Source organism: Adiantum capillus-veneris, chromosome 14 (genome assembly GCF_014529385.1).
Source record: "Adiantum capillus-veneris isolate H3 chromosome 14, ASM1452938v2, whole genome shotgun sequence".
NCBI classification, from domain to species: Eukaryota; Viridiplantae; Streptophyta; class Polypodiopsida; order Polypodiales; family Pteridaceae; genus Adiantum; species Adiantum capillus-veneris.
The window spans coordinates 14,998,118-15,016,732 of NC_140944.1; the positions used below are offsets into that span (position 1 = coordinate 14,998,118).

General features: G+C 47.1%; 1 protein-coding gene across 2 annotated transcripts in view; it reads left to right on the top strand.

The window, feature by feature from the left end:
• Nucleotides 1-18,615, top strand: part of TPP2 (tripeptidyl peptidase ii) — a 182,669-nt gene that overhangs the window by 47,280 nt on the left and 116,774 nt on the right. For both annotated transcript variants that reach the window (XR_015190167.1, XM_086528335.1), the window contains exon 4: nt 16,891-17,000. Coding sequence is in view for 1 of the 2 variants with exons in the window: in XM_086528335.1 (XP_086384461.1) it covers nt 16,891-17,000 (110 nt within the window). In the remaining variant the exon portion in view is untranslated. The remainder of the gene's footprint in view (nt 1-16,890; nt 17,001-18,615) is intronic.

Below are 18,615 nucleotides of genomic sequence, written 5' to 3' on the forward strand. Positions count from 1 at the left end.
CAAGAATCGTCTAATCACTTTACCTTTTATCTTTTTGTCCTTGTGTGCCAATATCTATTCTGGAACGAGTATCTCCTCGCTTTCCTCCACTTCGGGTTGCTCATCTGGCTCCCCATCTTTGGGCACATCGCCTTTAAAAGGCTTGAATAAACTCACATGAAATGCAGTGTGAATCTTCCAAGTATCGGGCAGCTTGAGTCTAAAGGAGACATCATTTATCTTTTCTTTTGTCTGGAGAGGGCCATAATACCTCATGCTGAACTTTGGAAAAAGCTGCTCCTTTCCTTTTCGTTTTCTTAGGCGTGCCTTCTCAAAATGTAAGAGTCTCGGCCAAAAGAAGTAACGCTCCACACCTTTCAAGGTGGTGTCAATGCCGCTGTAACCTGTAAACGGTGCACAATGGCATTCAGTTAGAACCTTTTCCCACAACGGCTGTGTAACACACAACATCGTTTTCTTCATGAAGCAGCCATCGCGTATGAAATATCCCGCTACTACCTCCCCATTTTGTATTCGTGCGAATACATCCGAAAAATGTGGATCTGTGGCGTACTGATTGACCATCTTCTCGAAGCGTCTATCATGAATCGCGGAAATAGCCAGGACTAACGGCTTCTGGGACAAAGCATCTGCCACCAAGTTCTTCTGTCACTGTACACGGACAATCTGGAAGAGAAACTGTGACAAGATGTTAGCCTAACGCATCTGCTTTTCCGAAAGCTGCTTTTGTGACATGAAGTAGCGACGACGCAAACTCTGATGATCAGTGAAGACCGTAAAATCGGCTTCGAGTAGGTAATGTCGCCATTGAGTAAGAGCATGGATAACCGCCAAAATCTCTTTCTCATTTATCTGTGCTGGCAATTCCGGCCTCGAAAACAATCGACTCTCATAGGCAATGACAGAATGTGCAAAGGGGAAGCGACGTCTGCAAACTTTCGAATGAACCGCCGGTAGTAAGAACATAAGCCCAAGAAGCTTCGAATTCATGAACATTCTTCAAATCGGGCCAATCACGTATAGTCTCAATCTTGGCCGGGTCCATGTGGACTCGTGCTGTTAAGACGATGTGTCCCAAAAAGTGCATCTCGGTAAGAAAAATTCACTCTTCTTGGCATTGATTACTAACTTGTGATCTCGCAATGCCCGAAACATCTGTAGCAGATGGTGTCTATGTTTTGCCTCATCCTTGGAGAAGACTATCATGTCATCAAAGAAAGTGCCAACAAATGATCTGTATTCTCTGAAAACCCTATCAATCATTCGGTTGAAAGTCGCTGGAGCATTGGTTAGGCCAAAAGGCATCCAAAAATTCATATAAACCGAAGCTCGTCCGAAAAGCTGTCTTGTAGACATCTCCCGGCGCGATTCGGATATAATGATATCCGCTTTTCAAATCGACCTTGCTGAAACAAGAGGATCCTTGAAATTTGTCAAGAATATCATCGATCCTCGGAATCGGAAATTTGTTCTTGATGGTGATTTTATTGAGAGCTCTATAATCAATGCACATTCTCCAAGATCTGTCTTTCTTTAAGACCAACAACACCGGAGAGCAATAGGGTGAAGTACTCGGCTGGATAAGACCCTTTTCCAAAAAGGTCTTTCACTTGGTTCATAATCTCTTCATTCTGGGCTCGGCTCACACGGTAAGGTGGCCGGTTCAGTGTTGTGCTTCCAGGTATCAGATCAATAGTGTGATCCTTAGGAGGAGATGGTGGCAACTCGCTTGGCAGGCCCTCAGAAAAGCAATCGGCATGCGTGTGGAGGAAATCGTGGCGTTCTTTATCAAGGTCAAAACATATTCAACCTTCAATCATTCATTCAGTTCTCTCCAAAATCGAGTAAAGAAACTGAATTTCATCAAGTACAATCTCTTTGCCCTTCATTTGTCAAAGTCACTTTCTCAGCCTGATAGTCAACCATGACGTTGTTCTTGTGGTACGAAGGGATTTCGAGGAAGACGTCACAACCTTCTTAAGGGCATTACGTAGAAGTCCTCGTGCCCTAAATACCCTTGACATTGCAAACGAAGTTTGCCAATGATTGGTGTAATGGCAACATCCCATCCGGGTGCCCCTAGAACTGCCTCCGCCTGTGGCCTGAGCCTCTTAGGCGTAATTTTAAGTCGAGCCGCCAATTCAAGTGAAAAGAAACTGGCCTTGGCTCCTCCATCAAAGAAAATGAGGGCTTCTTGATCTTTCAATTTGCCCTAAGTGCGGCAAAGTTTTGTAGAACTCTCTACGTTCCTCTACTGATGTAGAACTCTTTGACCTGTCTTCAGTCTGTTCTTGCTGTGCCTTTTTGGGGCACTTTGCGGAGATGTGTCCAAATTCCCCGTAACCAAAACACTTCCCCTCTTTGAGATAGATAGCCCTTTCTCTAAGAGTCTATCGGGGATGTGCATCTTTTTTTCTTTGTCCTCAAACCCCTTTTTCTTTCTACTTTCATTATTGGAGGTCTGTCTGGTCCTTTGAGTCAAGATCTCATCAGTGGGTAAGTCAAATTCCCCGAATGTATCCAGAAACCCCGTTTCACATGACCCATTAATTCGTGGATAGAGTTCGACTTTTGTTCAAGGCAGTAGTCTCGAATCTCTGTAAGGAGTCCGCAACAAAACCGCTCAATCTGTTCCTTAAAAGAGACCTTCATAAATGAAGAGGTTGGTAGAAAAGAGTTCCAAAATCTCTCTCAATAAGTGTCCAAAGAATCTCCCTTGGTCATCTGAAGATGATTCCAAGCGGTTTGTATATCTCATTCGTACTCCCGAGTCAGCCAAGAAGAAATTAAGAGCCTTTTGAATTTCAACCATTTAATTGGAGCTTCCTTCCTCCAAAAAAGAATGGACCACCATGTTCGAGCATTTCCTTTGAAGAAAGATGCAGCCCTCCTAATCTTGGAGTGCTCTAAGTAGTACCCTCCAGAGAAGGCTATGTCAAACTGCGGAATGAAGGCCAAAGCCCTTGGAGCATCTCGGAACCCAGAAAAGGATTCAAATTTAATCGACCGTCCACCTTTAAACTCTTTTGTTTTCCTGCTCTCGTCTCCGAGGAAGTCATATTGGCTGGCTATGTAGAAGTGCTTCTTTTCAAGAGTGCTTGTCCCATCTCTTTCTGCGAGGACAATTTCCGCTTTTCTGCACTCATCTGTCTTTTCGGCTTCCTCCCTACCTGAGAGGAGAAGCAATGGCCACACGCCATCTCAAGTAAATCTTATCAATCGGGTAATTCTTCAGGTGTTTCACCAATCTCGGGTCCTTGGAGTACTTAATCAATGTGTTCACACTGTTCATACATATGCCAATCTGCAGTTGACGTTTGTACTCCTTTCTGGCAAACTTGTCCGAAGTTTTTTTGCCCAAATCTTCATTCTTTTCTTAAGTTCCCGCGCCGGATTTTCAACTTTTCTTTGCCTTCCCACTGAGAGGTGTCATCTCTGTCAGATTCTTCACGAGAACTCATGTGTAATCTTGGATTCTTTATGGCTTTATGACCTGTAAGATTGAGCGATGCAGACGGGAGCGCGCTTGATGCGCGATGTATGAAGGGTGGGAGTCCCTAATAAGTCTGGGGTCGGGACACGAACATTTTTTCCCAAAAGCTGTGCGTGTTGCAAAAAAAGGAGCGGATCCTTCGTAGAAGAAGAATCTTTCTGTGCTCTGATACCACTGTAACAAACTTGGACACCCCAAGTCTAGATTTTATCGTGACACAACAGAGATTCACTTCAAAACAATTCAGAAAAGACTTCACGGCCCTGCGTAGTTCCGTGCCCAGAGGTATTGGCCTCAAAGACTGGCGCCCCTTTCGATATTTCTTTTTTTATATTAATTTTTGAGCAAAGTATAACTCCCGCGGGTGCTCGCTCTCAGACTCTGCGTCCAGATGCTGTGCAGAGTAAGCCCCCTTGGGTTCATTATAAAGGTTACAAGGGATGCTAGAAGCAGAGCCCCAAAAGCTTCAAACTCAACAACAAAGTTCCGAAAAGCAATTGACTTCCAAAAGCTGCTAAAACAGCCAGCGCAATTTATGGAAAATCCATACAACTGTCAATGGATTTCACGGACATCCGCACGCTACCACTTCAGCATGTCTGCGTAATGCCCGATTGTCCGTACAGTGCCACGTCAGCCTGTCGACGCATTATCTGAAAAACTGCCATGTCACCAATTGCAGGGTTTGTCCGGGGGCGAGCACGTCACCAGTTTGTGACAATGGCTCATTGGGATTACGAAGAACGTGCCCAAACCTTGATTAAATCAACAAGTGTAGGTATGTTTATTGCTAAATAATATAAAGGGAAATTATGATTAACTATGATGCATATGGTTATTGTAACGGGAGGGCCAATGGAAAAGAACAGAAAAGACAACTTTAAGCACTTCAAAACAACTAAACTGAGAGAGAGGGCATGACACGCGAGACGTAGAGTGACAGAGTTTCACCCCAAGAGACTGGCCCCAAACCTTGGCACCCCTTTCGGTATTTCTTTGTATAGCTTCAACTCAATACAAGCCAGTACTCCCTTGCTCTGCACTTCCATGCGGAAAAACGCACCAGAGAATGAGCCCATGGCACATATTTAAAGGCTCTTGGCCATGAAAAGCAGTACATGATAAGCGTCAACCTAAAAGCATGTGATCCAAAAAGCATTTGCTCTCCAAAATCTGCCAGTGTGTAAAATGCGTAATTTTGTACTGCTGCCACGTGGCAAGCTATCAGCGCAAAACGCGGGTTGTGAACTGTTTGTATAGTCATGCCATGTCATCAACTGATCTCAAGTCTTCCTTTTCTGTGTGTGTTCTGCTTTATTTTATTGTCTTTAGGCACTTGGGCCCCATTGGACGGGGTCCCATAAGTTGGAAAGAGCTCTTTTATTATTTGGCCATTTGGTGAGGATCTGTAAGTTGGTACACACTTTGTCTTCTTCTACTGCTTCTAGGGTTTAGGCCCTCGGTCGAAATCTGCAGGTTAGCTCAAGTCTTCCATGGCTTGACACGTGAGCAGTTTGTGACATCCCCCCTTCTTGAAAGAAAAGTAATCGCCCATGATTACCGTATATATGCAAAACAACTCAAGCTAGTTCAAAAAAATTTCTGAGGGTCATTCCAAGGGACATTCTGAGGGTCATTTAGTTTTCTCATTCTTGATTAGAGCTCTTGATATTCAAGTGTAACAAAATTAGCCATCATACCTACACCGCGCTGATCTGTAACGGGTGTCTCGATGCACTAAAATTACCTACCCAAACAATCTCACCCTCTGCATGATAATCAAAGTGCATCTGCTTCAAGAATTCTGAATGGATGAAGTTCTCTGTAGCTCCGGGGTCAAAGAAAATAAGGGCTTTGAAGCCATTGACTTTGCCATATGCTCGGCACAATTCATTTGTACTCTCAAGGAGTATGCCATAGATATCAAGAACTAGTCCAATAGCGGGTCTAGCTCTCTTAGCTGGAGGTGGCGCTGGGGTTCTGTTGACCGTTGGTGCGGGCGTCAGCTCCGCTGGTCTATCAGTGCGATGGGGACAACTAGAATGGTTCTGCCCTGTTTGAAAGCATCCAAAGCATCGACCTTCTTGTAGTAAGGTGTCTCGTTGTTGAGGTGTCAAACGAGGCCTTTGCGGTTGATTTTCACCAGACTCTCGAGAATTTGTTCGTTGTTGCCGAGAGTTGTGGTTAGTGGCCGGAGGTTCTTTTGTGGTAAACTCTAGCTTTCCCTTCATCAATTTGTAGCCGAGCGCGGCATGGTCCATAAGTTCTTGCATGGTGGAGACTTGATTGGATAGACCATAGTAACAGGGAATGGCCGTTTTCAGGTCTTCGTTCTCCGTTCCCATTCCAAGTTCCCGTTCCGAATCCCCGTTCCGTGTTTCAAACGTGAGTACCCGTAACAGGGAATGGCATTTTGTTCCGCGTTCCCGTTCCCCGTTCCCGTTCCGGTTTCCCGTTCCTGGTAACTATGGGATAGACAATATTCTTGCAATGGTGATGGTAGTCCAATGGTGTATCACTCGCATTGGGCCTCTAAGGGAAAAAATCTAAAGGACACCGGAAGGTACACGTCGAGAAACCTTTGGTTTTAGTCATCAATGGTTTCGGTGGCAAGCATTTTCAAGTTGTCCCACTTTGCCAAAATCCGGACTTCAAACATAGAGGTCATGTAACTACGTACAAAAACTGTCTTGAAAGCTTGCCAAGTCCTTGGAGCATGCGGTTGTGTCGTGATTGAACTCCACCATTGCATAGCATTATCTCTAAGAAATCCCGTTGCTCGAGAAATCTTGGATTCTTCTGTATAGTTCCCCAAAGCATAGATGTTGTCGAATTGCTATAGGAACTGCAATGCTTTCTTGCGATCTTTCACCCCGGAAAAAGGGAAAAATTTGATTGTTGTGTCGCCATCTTTGAAGTCTTTGGGTTGGTTAGGCGCATATCCCGGGTATGGATAAAAAGGGTATCCATATGGGCTCCAACCATTGTAGCCTGGTGGCGGTGGTGGTGGTGGTGGGGGCAATGGCGGTGGCAAAGGCGGTTTCATTGGATCACGGGTAGATGGTTGCACCATATTCCTGAAGACTCCCCCGATTGGAACAGATGGTTGAGAAGGTTGCCGGTTGGAAGCTCTTGTACTTTCTAGTGCCGGAGGAGGAGGTACCACATGGGGCATTAGAGGGGGTAACATGTAGTTCAAAATTGTTGAAAACTTTGCAGCATCGGAAGATTCTGCTGAGGATGCCGCAAAAGAATGTAGTGAAGCTCTATGAGGAGAAACTGCAAATATTCTGCCGAATCCATGAATTCCATGCCTTGGGTTCTTTTTGGCTTATGCCCTGTAAGACATGAGCGGTGAAGACAGGAATGCGCCCGATGCACGATGAAGTAAGGGAGGGAGTGACTAGTTAGTCCGGGTTTACTCTGTCTCTGGTTTGCTCTGTCTGCTCTTTTGTAGGACCGATATGCTTTCAGAAAAGCACACGCCTGATGCTCTGATACCACTGTCACAAGACGGGCACCACGTGCCAATAGAAAAGAACAGACTGAATAGACTTTTAGCACTTCAATAACAACTGAATTGAGAGAGAGAGATGACACGCGACATGGAGTGGCGGAATTCCACCCCAGAGAGTATTGGCCCCAAACCTTGGCACCCCTTTCAGTATTTCTTTATATTGCATCAACATAGTACAAGCCGGTACTCCAGACTTTGCACCTTCTCTAAGAAGCATGCCAGAGAATGAGCCGTAACCTCATATTTAAAGGGCCTTGGTATGAGAAGAAATTACAGTTTAAAGCTTCAAACTCAAAAGGAACTGATCCAAAAAGTGCCAAAATCTGCAAGTGCAATTTGCAGAAATCTGTACAGCTGCCACGTCAGCACTATTAGCGCGTGTTGCGGAAATCCGTACAATTGTGCCATGTCAGCACATTTTGCGGAAATCCGGACTGTGTGTGTGTGGGTCTTGCTTTATTTAGATGCCTTTATGTCACTTGGGCCCCAGTGGACAGGGTCCCATAAGTTGGTAGGGCTTCTTCTTCTATTGCTTGTTAATCTCAGGGTTTAGGCCCCTCGGCCGTGATTTGAAGGTTGGCTCTGCTCTTTACTGACTTGACACGTCAGTAGTTTGTGACAACTTATATTATATGCCCAAGATGTGAGAGAGTGAGATCATCACTGAGGAAAATACGTGTCTTCTTGAGAGTAGGCCTCTTTCTCGAGAATTCCTTCTTCTCTTCCAAGGAGGGGAAGCGTAGTAAGAGAGCTCTCCCTTTTGAAGATTCTCGCGGGCCATTACTCTTCTTGCCCACTCTCCATGCCCTCCTTTGTTCCTCTTCGAGGGTCATGTTAATAAGAGTGGGTGTACAAGGAGCTTTCTTACCTTTCCCTTTCTAGGCAACCTCAATCCATTTTTCGGCCTCCTCTACTTTCTTTTGTGTTGCGGAGATGACCGCGGCCCATGTCTTCTTCTCCTCACCTTCCTTTATAACCCGTATTTCTTCTCTCATGGTATTCAATCTTCCATCATGAATGGCTGAATTTCGCCTTCTTCGAGCCGCCCACTTTTTGGTTGTAGATTTCAGATGATGGAATCTTGGATGACCACTTTCTCCTCGAGTGAAGCGATCCTCTTACGCATGCCATCTCTTTCTTCGGTCCATCTTTGAAGAATAGTGCTTCTCTCCTTCCTCCACTCTTCCACTTCATTTCTCCATTCTCTCATTTCCTTCTCATTTGCCGAATTTCTCTTCCTTGTCCGCATGAAAGAGGCTTTGTGGGCGGCCGGCGGGGGATGTGTCTTCTTACACGTGGGGGAAGCCGTTGGCACTTTGCCGATGCGTTAGAGAGAGAGAGAGAGAGAGAGAGAGAGAGAGAGAGAGAGAGAGAGAGAGAGAGAGAGAGAGAGAGAGAGAGAGAGAGATGAAATGAAATGTTATATTAACGTCTTTGAAAGGCCAAAATGACCTATGAGACCAAAAAGTTACAATTGGTGAATCGGATATCATGTTTGAGTACGGAAATTACAAAGAACTAACACTAAAATACACCAAGGAAAAAGGAAATGGGTCTGAAGCTGATTCGGAATTGAGACGAGATAAAGGGGAAAGGGGGGGGGGGGGGAGGTTGGTTGGTTCAAATGAAATCTCTCATCTGTCAATGTAGAATCTCATCAACCTCCTCCATGGTCAGTACTCTGCTTGGCCATCTGGCACGTCGAGCTAAAGTGATCTGTATCTTCTGCTACAACCTCCGTCGGTGGTGAGAGAACCCCCGAGGTCGCGGGCGTCTGGATAAGCCTAGCTCAGTGGCTCGGTCAAGCAACGTACCTCTAGTGTGGGTGGGCTCTGAGATCTGCTGTGATAACTGCTCCTCTAGCTCTCCCCTGGCTGGTGTAAAGAAATTTGTGATTCATCTCTGAGACTGCCTTGCCCTTGATGCCCTCAACAAGCTCTCCCTAAGTCTGCGCAGCTCTAGCAGGAACAATCCGAGACATGTTTGATCCTTGTATCTATGACTCTAGAAAATGGTCCGAAACCTTTTCTGAACAGGCAGTGGAAGCGGCCACGTATCTCATAGTACGCCGGGCAATGACATATGTAGTGCAGCTTTGTCTCTGGCTCTAAGTTACAAAAGTGACATATCTTGGCCTCTGTTGGCACCCCTCGGAATCAGCCAATCTCGATCTGGAGCTGATGTGAGGAAGTGCGTATCTGCCCAATAGAGCATCGTATCCCATTAGATAAGTGCGTATCCATGTATGTACGCCTAGTCACAAAACCGTCCTCCATGAGTTGGAGAAGGTGCTCTTTGTAGGAGGCCGTTTTCGTGCCCAACTCTTGTGTCGGCTGTATCCATGTGCTCCTGGTATCTAGCTGAATCAGATCTTGGCGTATGAGTATGGTGATCTCTGTTTGTGTGAGAGACAAGGAGGGTGCATCCAGGGCGTATTGAAACCATGTGACTGAAACCACGCTGTCATCTCTCCATACCAGCATGCTGTATTGCCTTGTAGCGCTAGTTGTCGAGATGACTCCAGGGTCAAGCCGAGCGTAACTATCCCTGGGGAGATCCCATAAACCATGTATAAAGGATAGTGATCTAGTCAATGCCTCCACCACGATTGGGGGGGGGTAGCTCGGCTTGGATAATCTCATGTGGTACTGATGCCTTAGCCTGAATCATCCGAGCGATCATAGAGACCAAAGGCATCTCCATACATCTCCATCCATCTGTGTTGCCAGATCTCCCATGGTGGTCTACTGAGGGTCCCCATACTTGAACTCCATAGAGCAGAGCTGAAGTCACTAGAGTGTCAAAAAGCCAGAGCTTTGTTCGCGGTTCCTGAAATTGAACTTGCGAACACATCCTCTCGAGTCCTCCCAAGGCTGCATATACTCTTGTCGGTCTAGTCTCTGATGCTCTCCTCAGTGAAAACATCGGTCCACCGAAGACTACCCCAATTGTATGCATGTGTGTACTCCACAGTCTCCTAGCCATACGTAAATGTGGGTGCTGACCTCCTGACCCACTGTGGTGTGGTGTTGAACACTATAACCTTGGTTTTCCCCAGGTTGATAGACAATCCACTGTCATGAGCAAATGTATGCAAAGCATCCAAATGACGCTGCATCCCCTCTAGAGTGTCAGAAATCAACACAATATCATCAGCATATAGTAACAACGGAATCCATGTCCCTGCTAGCTGAGCCCCTCTATCTCCCTGACGCTCGACATAGTCCAAAAACTCATCCACATACATCCCAAAAGAGTCGGAGATAGGGGGCATCCCTACTTTACTCCAATAGTGGAGTGGACCATGTTAGACATTCCCTCAGTAGTGCGTACCCGCCCCATCACTGTCGTGTATAAAGTCAGAATACCCCAGATAAACTCTGTAGGCACACCCATGTCTTGTAGTTTGCGTATAAGTCTGGCTCTCAGTACTGTGTCCAAAGCTTTGCGGAAATCCACAAAGCTACAATAGATCCTCTTGCCATGGTGTCTACCCTCCTCAATAATAGCTTTGAGTGTCAGAATTTGGTCAAGAGTGGAGAAAACTCTCCTGAATCCTGCTTGCCCTGGTGCTTGTATGGCCTCTTTCTCTGCCCATCTACTCAGGTCTTGCTCAAGAACGGATGCATACAGCCTAGCTAATGTGTGACCAACCATGATGGTGCGATAATTCCCAGGAATCATGGGATCTCCTGATTTGAAAAGAGGCACAATCGTAGACATACTCGAAGTTTCATGGAAGCCTTCCTACATGGCTCGACTAAACATGATAGCAAGGAGATCTGCAAGCATATCTCTGGTATGGATAAAGTGCTCTGCTACCAAACCATCATGATCACGTGCTCTCCTTGTCTTCATCTTGTAATGGCTTTCTTTACCCTCTCGGCAGTAAAGAAAGAACATGTCTCCGTGCATGTCTCTAGTGGGTCCAGCAAAGGTGGTGCTGTATAGAGAGATGTGGCATATTCCCCCCATGTCTTTGTGGATGTGACCGTTGGTAGTGGTGAATGCTCGTGGAATAGCCTCCATGCTTCGCCCGAGTCTTGGCTCATAAATAGCTAATACTGATCCTGTTCTAGCTGAGATAGATAAGCCCTTTTCTTTCGTTGCACTAGGTGGCGAAAGATAATCCGTGACTGTCTATGTGTGGTAATACCCATGAGCCTTTCCCTCTGTAATTTGATCCTCGTCTCTCTACACTCCTCATCATACCAACTGTTCTGGGGCATGCTCCTATATCGTCTCCGTGTAGGCTGGCTGTGGGGGTATGCCTCTCATGCTGCAGCATGGAGCGTCTTTGTCAGTATCTGAGTGAGTTCAGCCAGTGGCCGTCCCGGCTCCTGAGTGCATATCTACTTGTATATCTCATCTATATACACAGGATCCGTCTCCCTCTCATGAAGGTATACCGAGTGTGTGTGGGGACCTCTCCTAATGGAGCTGTGCTCTATGAAACGTCAGGGTGAAGGACAAGATAGCATGATCAACTCCTACTCCCACTGGCCTAGTGCCCACCATGAAATTTTGAAAGAATGGAATGAGACCTGGTTGGGCCATAACATAATCCACCGTGCTAGCACCATGTCTGTGTGGAAAGCAAGTAAAACCTCCAGCTATTGAAAATCTTTGTAGGCCATTCAAAATGGCCAATCTATGTGCAATTCCCATATCTATCAAGTATCTGCCATACTTTGTGTATTCCTCATCTTGTAATATTTTGGATAGGCCCATCTCTGTCACGTCCAGCTCCCTAAGCATTTCCTTGGAAGCATCATAAAATATTGTTTGGTGATGGGCAGTCCTAGCATTGAAGTCCCCTAGTATGATAATGTCAACATCTTTGGAAAACTCCCATATGACATTATCCGAAATAGCAAAGGGGGACTGCCCTGTAGGTGATGCATATACTGATGTACTAGGAGAAAAGTAACAGATAGCAATGTAGAGGTATCTGCCCGTCTCTGCCCTGAGCCTCACCCACATGTACCTAGCTTGTTCATCCTTGCGCGCTATATATATCAATGGCTGCAGCTCCTCCCTAATTAGAACTGCCACTCCCCCTGAGCCCCGTCCTCGATCCTCCGATCTGGTCTCCTGTCTGCAGGCTGTCTCCCATCTATATCCGCTCACCTGTGGCATGGATTGCCCAGGGGCTTGATGCGTCTCAGAGTAGAAAATGATGTCCCTCCCTGTGAAGCTTTCCTCAAAGGCACCTACATCAAGACGGAGTAACCCATTACAACTCCAGGTTGCCATCTTTAGTGTGGTCCCATAGGTCTCGCACCGTCATGTGGAGTGTCGCTCCAATATCACCACCCTTCCATCCCTGTAAAAAGCAATCTTCTCTTTTTTCCTTGCTGCTTTGATTTCTAGCATTACTTGCATATGAGCAATCTGCGAGAGGGTGAGGTCATCTCCAAGAAAGATGCTAGTCTTCTTTAGAGTCGGTCTCTTCTTCAAGAAGTCCTTCTTCACTTCCATGGAGGAGAAACGGAGGATGAGTGCCCTTCTTATGAGGTTTCTCCGTTGCTAGTCTTCTTTAGAGTCGGTCTCTTCTTCAAGCAGTCCTTCTTCACTTCCATGGAGGGGAAACGGAGGATGAGTGCCCTTTCTTATGAGGTTTCTCCGTTGCTCCCATTTTTCTTATTGCCCACTCTCCAAGCCCTCGTATGCGTCTGCTCGTTAACCCCCACCAGAGTCATGAGTTCTTTCACCTCTTCATCCACATTATCTTGGTTTCTGAGGCCGCATATCCTTACGTGTAAGGCCCGCACACGTCTCCTTTGTTCCTCTTCTAGTGTCAAGTTAATGATGGTTGGTGTGGGCCCTTGGGGTGGGGGTTATTTCCTTGCCCTTCCCTTTCTTGACAATCTCGATCCATTTTTCGGCCTTTTTTGCTTTTTGTTGGGTCTTTGTAATGACCTCTACCCACGAGGTCGTCATTTCTTTTTGTTGCTTCTCACCTTGTTTGATGGCTTGCACCTATTCTTTAATTGTGTTAAGCTCTTCAATGACTGAGGGTTGAACTCTCCATCTTTGAGGACATTTTGCGATTGCACCTTTGCAAGCTCTTTCTTGAGTAGTGCGATTTCCTCATCTTGGGCCTTCACACGACTCTCGAGTGTATGTATCGTGCTTTCCTGTGCTGCCACGCGCTCGTCGAGTGCATTATTAGTAGCTAGGAGGTGGCGATTGATCTTGTTAATGGACTCGCTCATTTCTTCTTTGCATTTTTGAATTGCATCCTCCATAGGGTCATCCTTGCCATTTTGTTTCCTCATGACTGAAGGTCGCAAAAGCGGCGGGGGGAAGGTAGAAGTTTTTATCCCCCCCCCCCCCCCCCCCCCCCCCCCCCCCCCCCCCCCTTCTATTTCTCTGTACGCGGGAAGAGGCTCTCTCTCTACGTGTGCATGATTTTTTTTTCCTTCTCTCGCTTTCTCTCTCTACGCAGCCAGAGACTCTCTCTACGCGTTCTCTCTCTACGCTATTCATCTCTCTCTCTCTCTCTCTCCGTGCATTTTTTCCCTGCCTCTTTCTATGCACGTGCCCTTTCTCTCTCTACGCTTGGTTGGGGCCCGGGGTTGCAGGGAGAGGGCGAGGGAGCAGCAGGGCGGGGGGGGGGGGGGGGGGGGGGGGGGGGGGGGGGGGGGGGCAGCAGCAGCGCGAGCAGGGGAGGGGGTAGCGCGTGCGGGTGCAGGGAGTGGGAGGGAGCGAGAGGGGCTTCTTGTGCTGGTTGTATCCATGTCCTTCTGGTGTCTAGCTGGGTCAGGTCTTGGCGTATGAGCTTGGTGATCTCTGATTGTGTAAGGGTGAGAGATGGTGCATCCAATGAGTAATGGAATGGTGGCAGCCGGTCTATGCTGAACCCATGTTCCTGAAACCATGATGTCATCTCCCCATACCAGCATGTTGTATCTCCTTGTATGGCTAACTATTGAGAGGATTCAAGTGCTATGCGAGCATATCTGTCTCTAGGAAGTTCCCATGTGCGGTTTATGAAGGAGACTGATCTGGTGAGCGCCTCCACCACAAGTGGGGGGGCCGCTAGCTCTGCTCGGATAATGGCCCATGGTACTGATGCCTTGGCTCTAATGAGCCGCGAGATCATAGAGACGAGAGGTTTCTCCATGTTCCCCCATCCGTCTGAGCGACCCGTCCTCCCGTGGTGATTCAGTGAAGGTCCCCATATCTCGGTTCCATAGAGCAATGCTGAAGCCACCAAGGTGTCAAAGAGCCAGAGCTTCGTCCGGGGCTCCTGAAACTGAACCTGCGAACACATCCTCTCCAATCTACCCAATGCCACGTGGGCTCTAGTAAGTCTGGTTTCTGCTGCTCTTCTGAGTGAGAATGTAGGTCCGCTAAAAACCACTCCAAGGTAAGTGTAAGCGTCTGTGTACTCCACTGTCTCTTAGCCGTAAGTGAGTGTAGGTGCTGACCTCCTGATCCACTGTGGGGTGGTATTAAACACCATAACCTTGGTTTTACCCAGGTTGACAGACAAACCACTTTCGTGGGCAAACGTATGCAGAGCATCCAATTGACGTTGCATTCCCTCTGGGGATTCGGAGATCAACACTATGTCATCAGCATATAACAAAAGTGGAATCCATGTCCCTGCCAACTGAGCACCTTTATCCCCATCGTTGTCAATGTAGTCAGAAATCTCATCCACATACATACCGAAAAGAGTGGGAGAGAGTAGGCAGCCCTGCTTCACCCCAATAGTGGAGTGAACCGGTGTAGAAAGTCCCTTCTACTACTGATCTGTACAATGCCATGATCCCCCAAATGAGTTCTGTGGGTACTCCCATTTCCTGTAATGTGCGCATCAGTCTAGCTCTGGGTACCGTGTCGAAAGCTTTGCGGAAGTCCACAAAGCTACAATAGATCCGTCTCCCATGAGATGTGCCTTCCTCGATGATGGCCCTGAGTGTTAGGATATGGTCGAGAGTAGAGAAGCCTCTCTTGAATCCTGCCTGCCCAGTTGCACGTATTCCTTCCCTCTCTGCCCATCTACTCAGCTGTTGCTCAAGAATGGATGCATACAACCGTGCCAGTGTGTGCCCAATCATAATATTGCGATAATTCCCAGGCTCCATGGGGTCTCCTGATTTGAAGATAGGTACGATTGTAGATAGGCTCCAAGTGTCCGGTAGGCCCTCACACATGGCACGGTTAAACATAACTGCTAGAAGCTCTGCTAGTAGGTCTTTGGCATGCATGAAATGCTCAGCTACTAGGCCCTCATGATCATATGCTCTCCCAGTCTTCATCCTGTGAATGGCTTTCTTCACCATCTCAGCAGTGAAAAAGACACATGTATGCGGGCATGGGTTGGGTGGGTTGGGCAAGGGCGGTTGTCCAGGTACTGTGTACAAAGATGATGCGTACTGACCCCAGGTCTCTGTGGAGGAAATAGCGGGGGAGGGGTACTGCTCATGAAAAAGCCGCCACGCCTCACGCGAGTCTTGACTCAAGAATAGCTAATATAGATCCTGCTCGAGTCTAGCCAAAAAAGCCCTCTTCTTCCGCCGCACTAGGCGTCGGAAGTCAATCTGTGACTGTCTGTGAGTGACGCCCCCCAACAGCACCTCCCTCTGAAGTCTGGCTCTAGTCTGGCGGCACTGCTCATCGTACCAGCTGTTCTGAGGCATGCTCCCAAATCGGCGGCTCTGCTCAGGCTGGGTGTGTGGGTATGCTTCAGCTACTGCCTCATGTAATGTCTGTGTCAGTATAGTAGTTAGCTCCTCCAGAGGTCGCCTCGGGTCCTCAGTGCATAAGCGTCTGTAGATTCCGTCCATGTATACCGAGTCCGTCTCCCTTGTGAATGTGTAGCGAGTAGGGGCTGCTACTCGTGGCCTGTGTGCTGCACTGAAATGGAAGGAGATGGTCATTGACACCAGAGCAGGATCCACCGCCACACCGACCGGTCTGGGCCCAACTGTGAGATCCACCGCCACCCTGACCGGTCTGGGCCCAACTGTGAGATCCTCGATACTAGAGATGAGATTCGGTTGTGCCATGACAGCCCACCGTGCTGGCTCCATGTCTATGTGGGAAGCATGTAAAACCTCCCGCAGCAGGAAATCTCTGTAGGCCGTTCAAGATGGCCAATCCATGTGCAGTGCCCATGTCTATCAGGTGTCGCCCATACTCAGTATATTCCATATCGTGTGAGAGTCTGGAAAGGCCCGTCTCTGCCACATCTATCTCTCTTAGCATCTCCTCTGAAGTATCATAAAACACTGCCTGGTGATGGGCAGTCCTAGCATTGAAGTCCCCGAGGATGATAATGTCACCGTCCCTAGAGAACTTCCATATGTCATCATCCAAAATAGAGAAAGGGGACTGTCCTCTGGGTGGTGCATAAACTGATGTACTCGGGGGGAAGTAACAAATAGCTAGATAGAGGTATCTGCCTGTCTCTGCTTTCAGTCTCACCCACATGTACCTAGCCTGCTCGTCCCTGCGGGCTATATGTATCTGCGGGCTATATGTATCAGTGGCTGCAGATCCTCTCTAAATAACACTGCCACTCCTCCCGAGCCCCGCCCTCTGTGCTCTGAGCGTGTCTCCTGTCTGTAGTCTGACTCCCACCTATATCCACTGATGTGAGGCATGGATTGCCCAGGGGCCTGGTGTGTCTCAGAGTAGAAGATGATGTCTCTTCCAGTAAAGCTATCCTCAAAAGCACCCACATCAAGACGCATAGATCCATTGCACATGAAGACGCATAGAGAGAGAGAGAGAGAGAGAGAGAGAGAGAGAGAGAGAGAGAGAGAGAGAGAGCGAGAGAGAGAGAGAGAGAGAGAGAGAGAGAGAGAGAGAGAGAGAGAGAGAGAGAGAGAGAGCATTGCCTTCCTGTTGCCTTTTTCTGCAGGGGGTATTTTGCAGGTGAATTTAGCCTGGGTCAACCCTTCTGGAGAATGGCATGTAGGTTATAAGCTAGCTTATGAGTTGTTCACGGAGACACTAGTGTCCAGATTGAAGGTGAGATTGTCATGTTTTTTTGCAATTAGAACCAAGGTGATACTGTGTTCTGAATATATAACCATGTATGGTGCTGGTGTGAAACAATTACCCTGTTCTTCTTACACTGCTGAAGTGTATATCCATTGTTGTCGGAACGTGAATTTATAGCTTTTATTGTGGCATTATTGTATCCTTGGGTTTGCAGTCCTAGAATCTTTCGCCATTTTCGTTTAAAATTCACGGGCAGTGCTTTGTTTTGAAGAAATTGGGACACAGTAGACTCCTATAATAGGATGCTCTATGGATATGTGGGACTACTTGCTGAGCTCGAGTGGGACTGGTTGAGTGCTTTGAACGTTGGCCAAAGCAGTTACGTTAAGTCCCTATTTGTTTTATTCAGTTTACAGTGAGACAGGGTATAGTTGTACTCATACAGAGATCATACTATAGAGTAAAGACTTCAGTAGGCGAGTAGCTCAGGACTTCTTGAAAACTTTTTGACCTTGTTTGTGGGCTTATTTACTTGACTATGGTCAGTTTGTTTATGTGAAGGATAGCACACCATGCTTTAGAGATTTTGGCAGTTTTCTGGCTCAAATGTTGATGGAAGATGGCCATGTAAGATGCCAGAGTTTTAGGACTTTCAAGCATTGCGCACGGACTTGTGAGATTGCACAACTGGTTTCAGGGGAGCTTGTAGGACCTCCTAAAGAGAGGCATTAGAGATTGGATTGTTTTTTTTGGGGAGTTGTCAGTTGGCTCCATTTTTGGGAGAGGTTTGCAACCTTTTATTGGCGGTTTTCTTGATGGTAGACAAGAGATTTGTTGAGATCCTTTATTTGCACGCAGTGTCAACAGCTAGTGCGAACATCTAGTTCGTACTCCCGCAGTCAATAACATTTGGATGCTTCTTCCATACATCCGTTTGGAGAGCTCCAACCTTGGGGGCAGTTCCTTGGGTGCAGATCTGGCTACAGCTTGAAAGTATAGCAGGTTGTTTTTCCTTGCAGTTTTTTGCCCAGCTTTCTGGCATGTTACAGATCAGCCCCAACGTTCTTCATGGCCTTGTTGCAGTTCCTGGAGCCGGTTCCTTTACTCTTCCCTTGAGTATTGGTGTGATGTTGTGTATTGGTTGCACAGTTTAGTTGTGGGTATGTTCTCTTCAACTCAAGTACAAAGGATAGTTTTGGTGGAGATTACTTTAGTGGGAGTATATGTGCTCTTCCGAGTTTGTATGCAGTTTGGCATATTGTACTGGATTGTACGTATAGGTTTGATCTTGGTACATGCAGAGGAGTGGTGGACATTTGGTATGGTCTCAAGGAGTTTGCTTGAGTAGCTAGGTTCTTTTTTGGACCCTGACGGCTTCTTTGGTAAACATGATCCTTAGGTGACGACCTTTCATGTTTTCCTATTCTGAGCACTACGAGTTTACCGATTTTAATCCAGGTTGTCTCATATTTCTTTTTGTTGGTACTTATTCCTCTTTTCTCAGGATTGAGTGGGAATGGGGCTTCCTTTCGGGGGGGAAGGGGGGGGGGGGGGGGGTTCTCGGGCTTTAGCTCTGGAGCTTTGAATGACAGTGTTTGCTCTATTTCGACGACGAGTTGAGTTAGTTGTTACCTCATAGCGT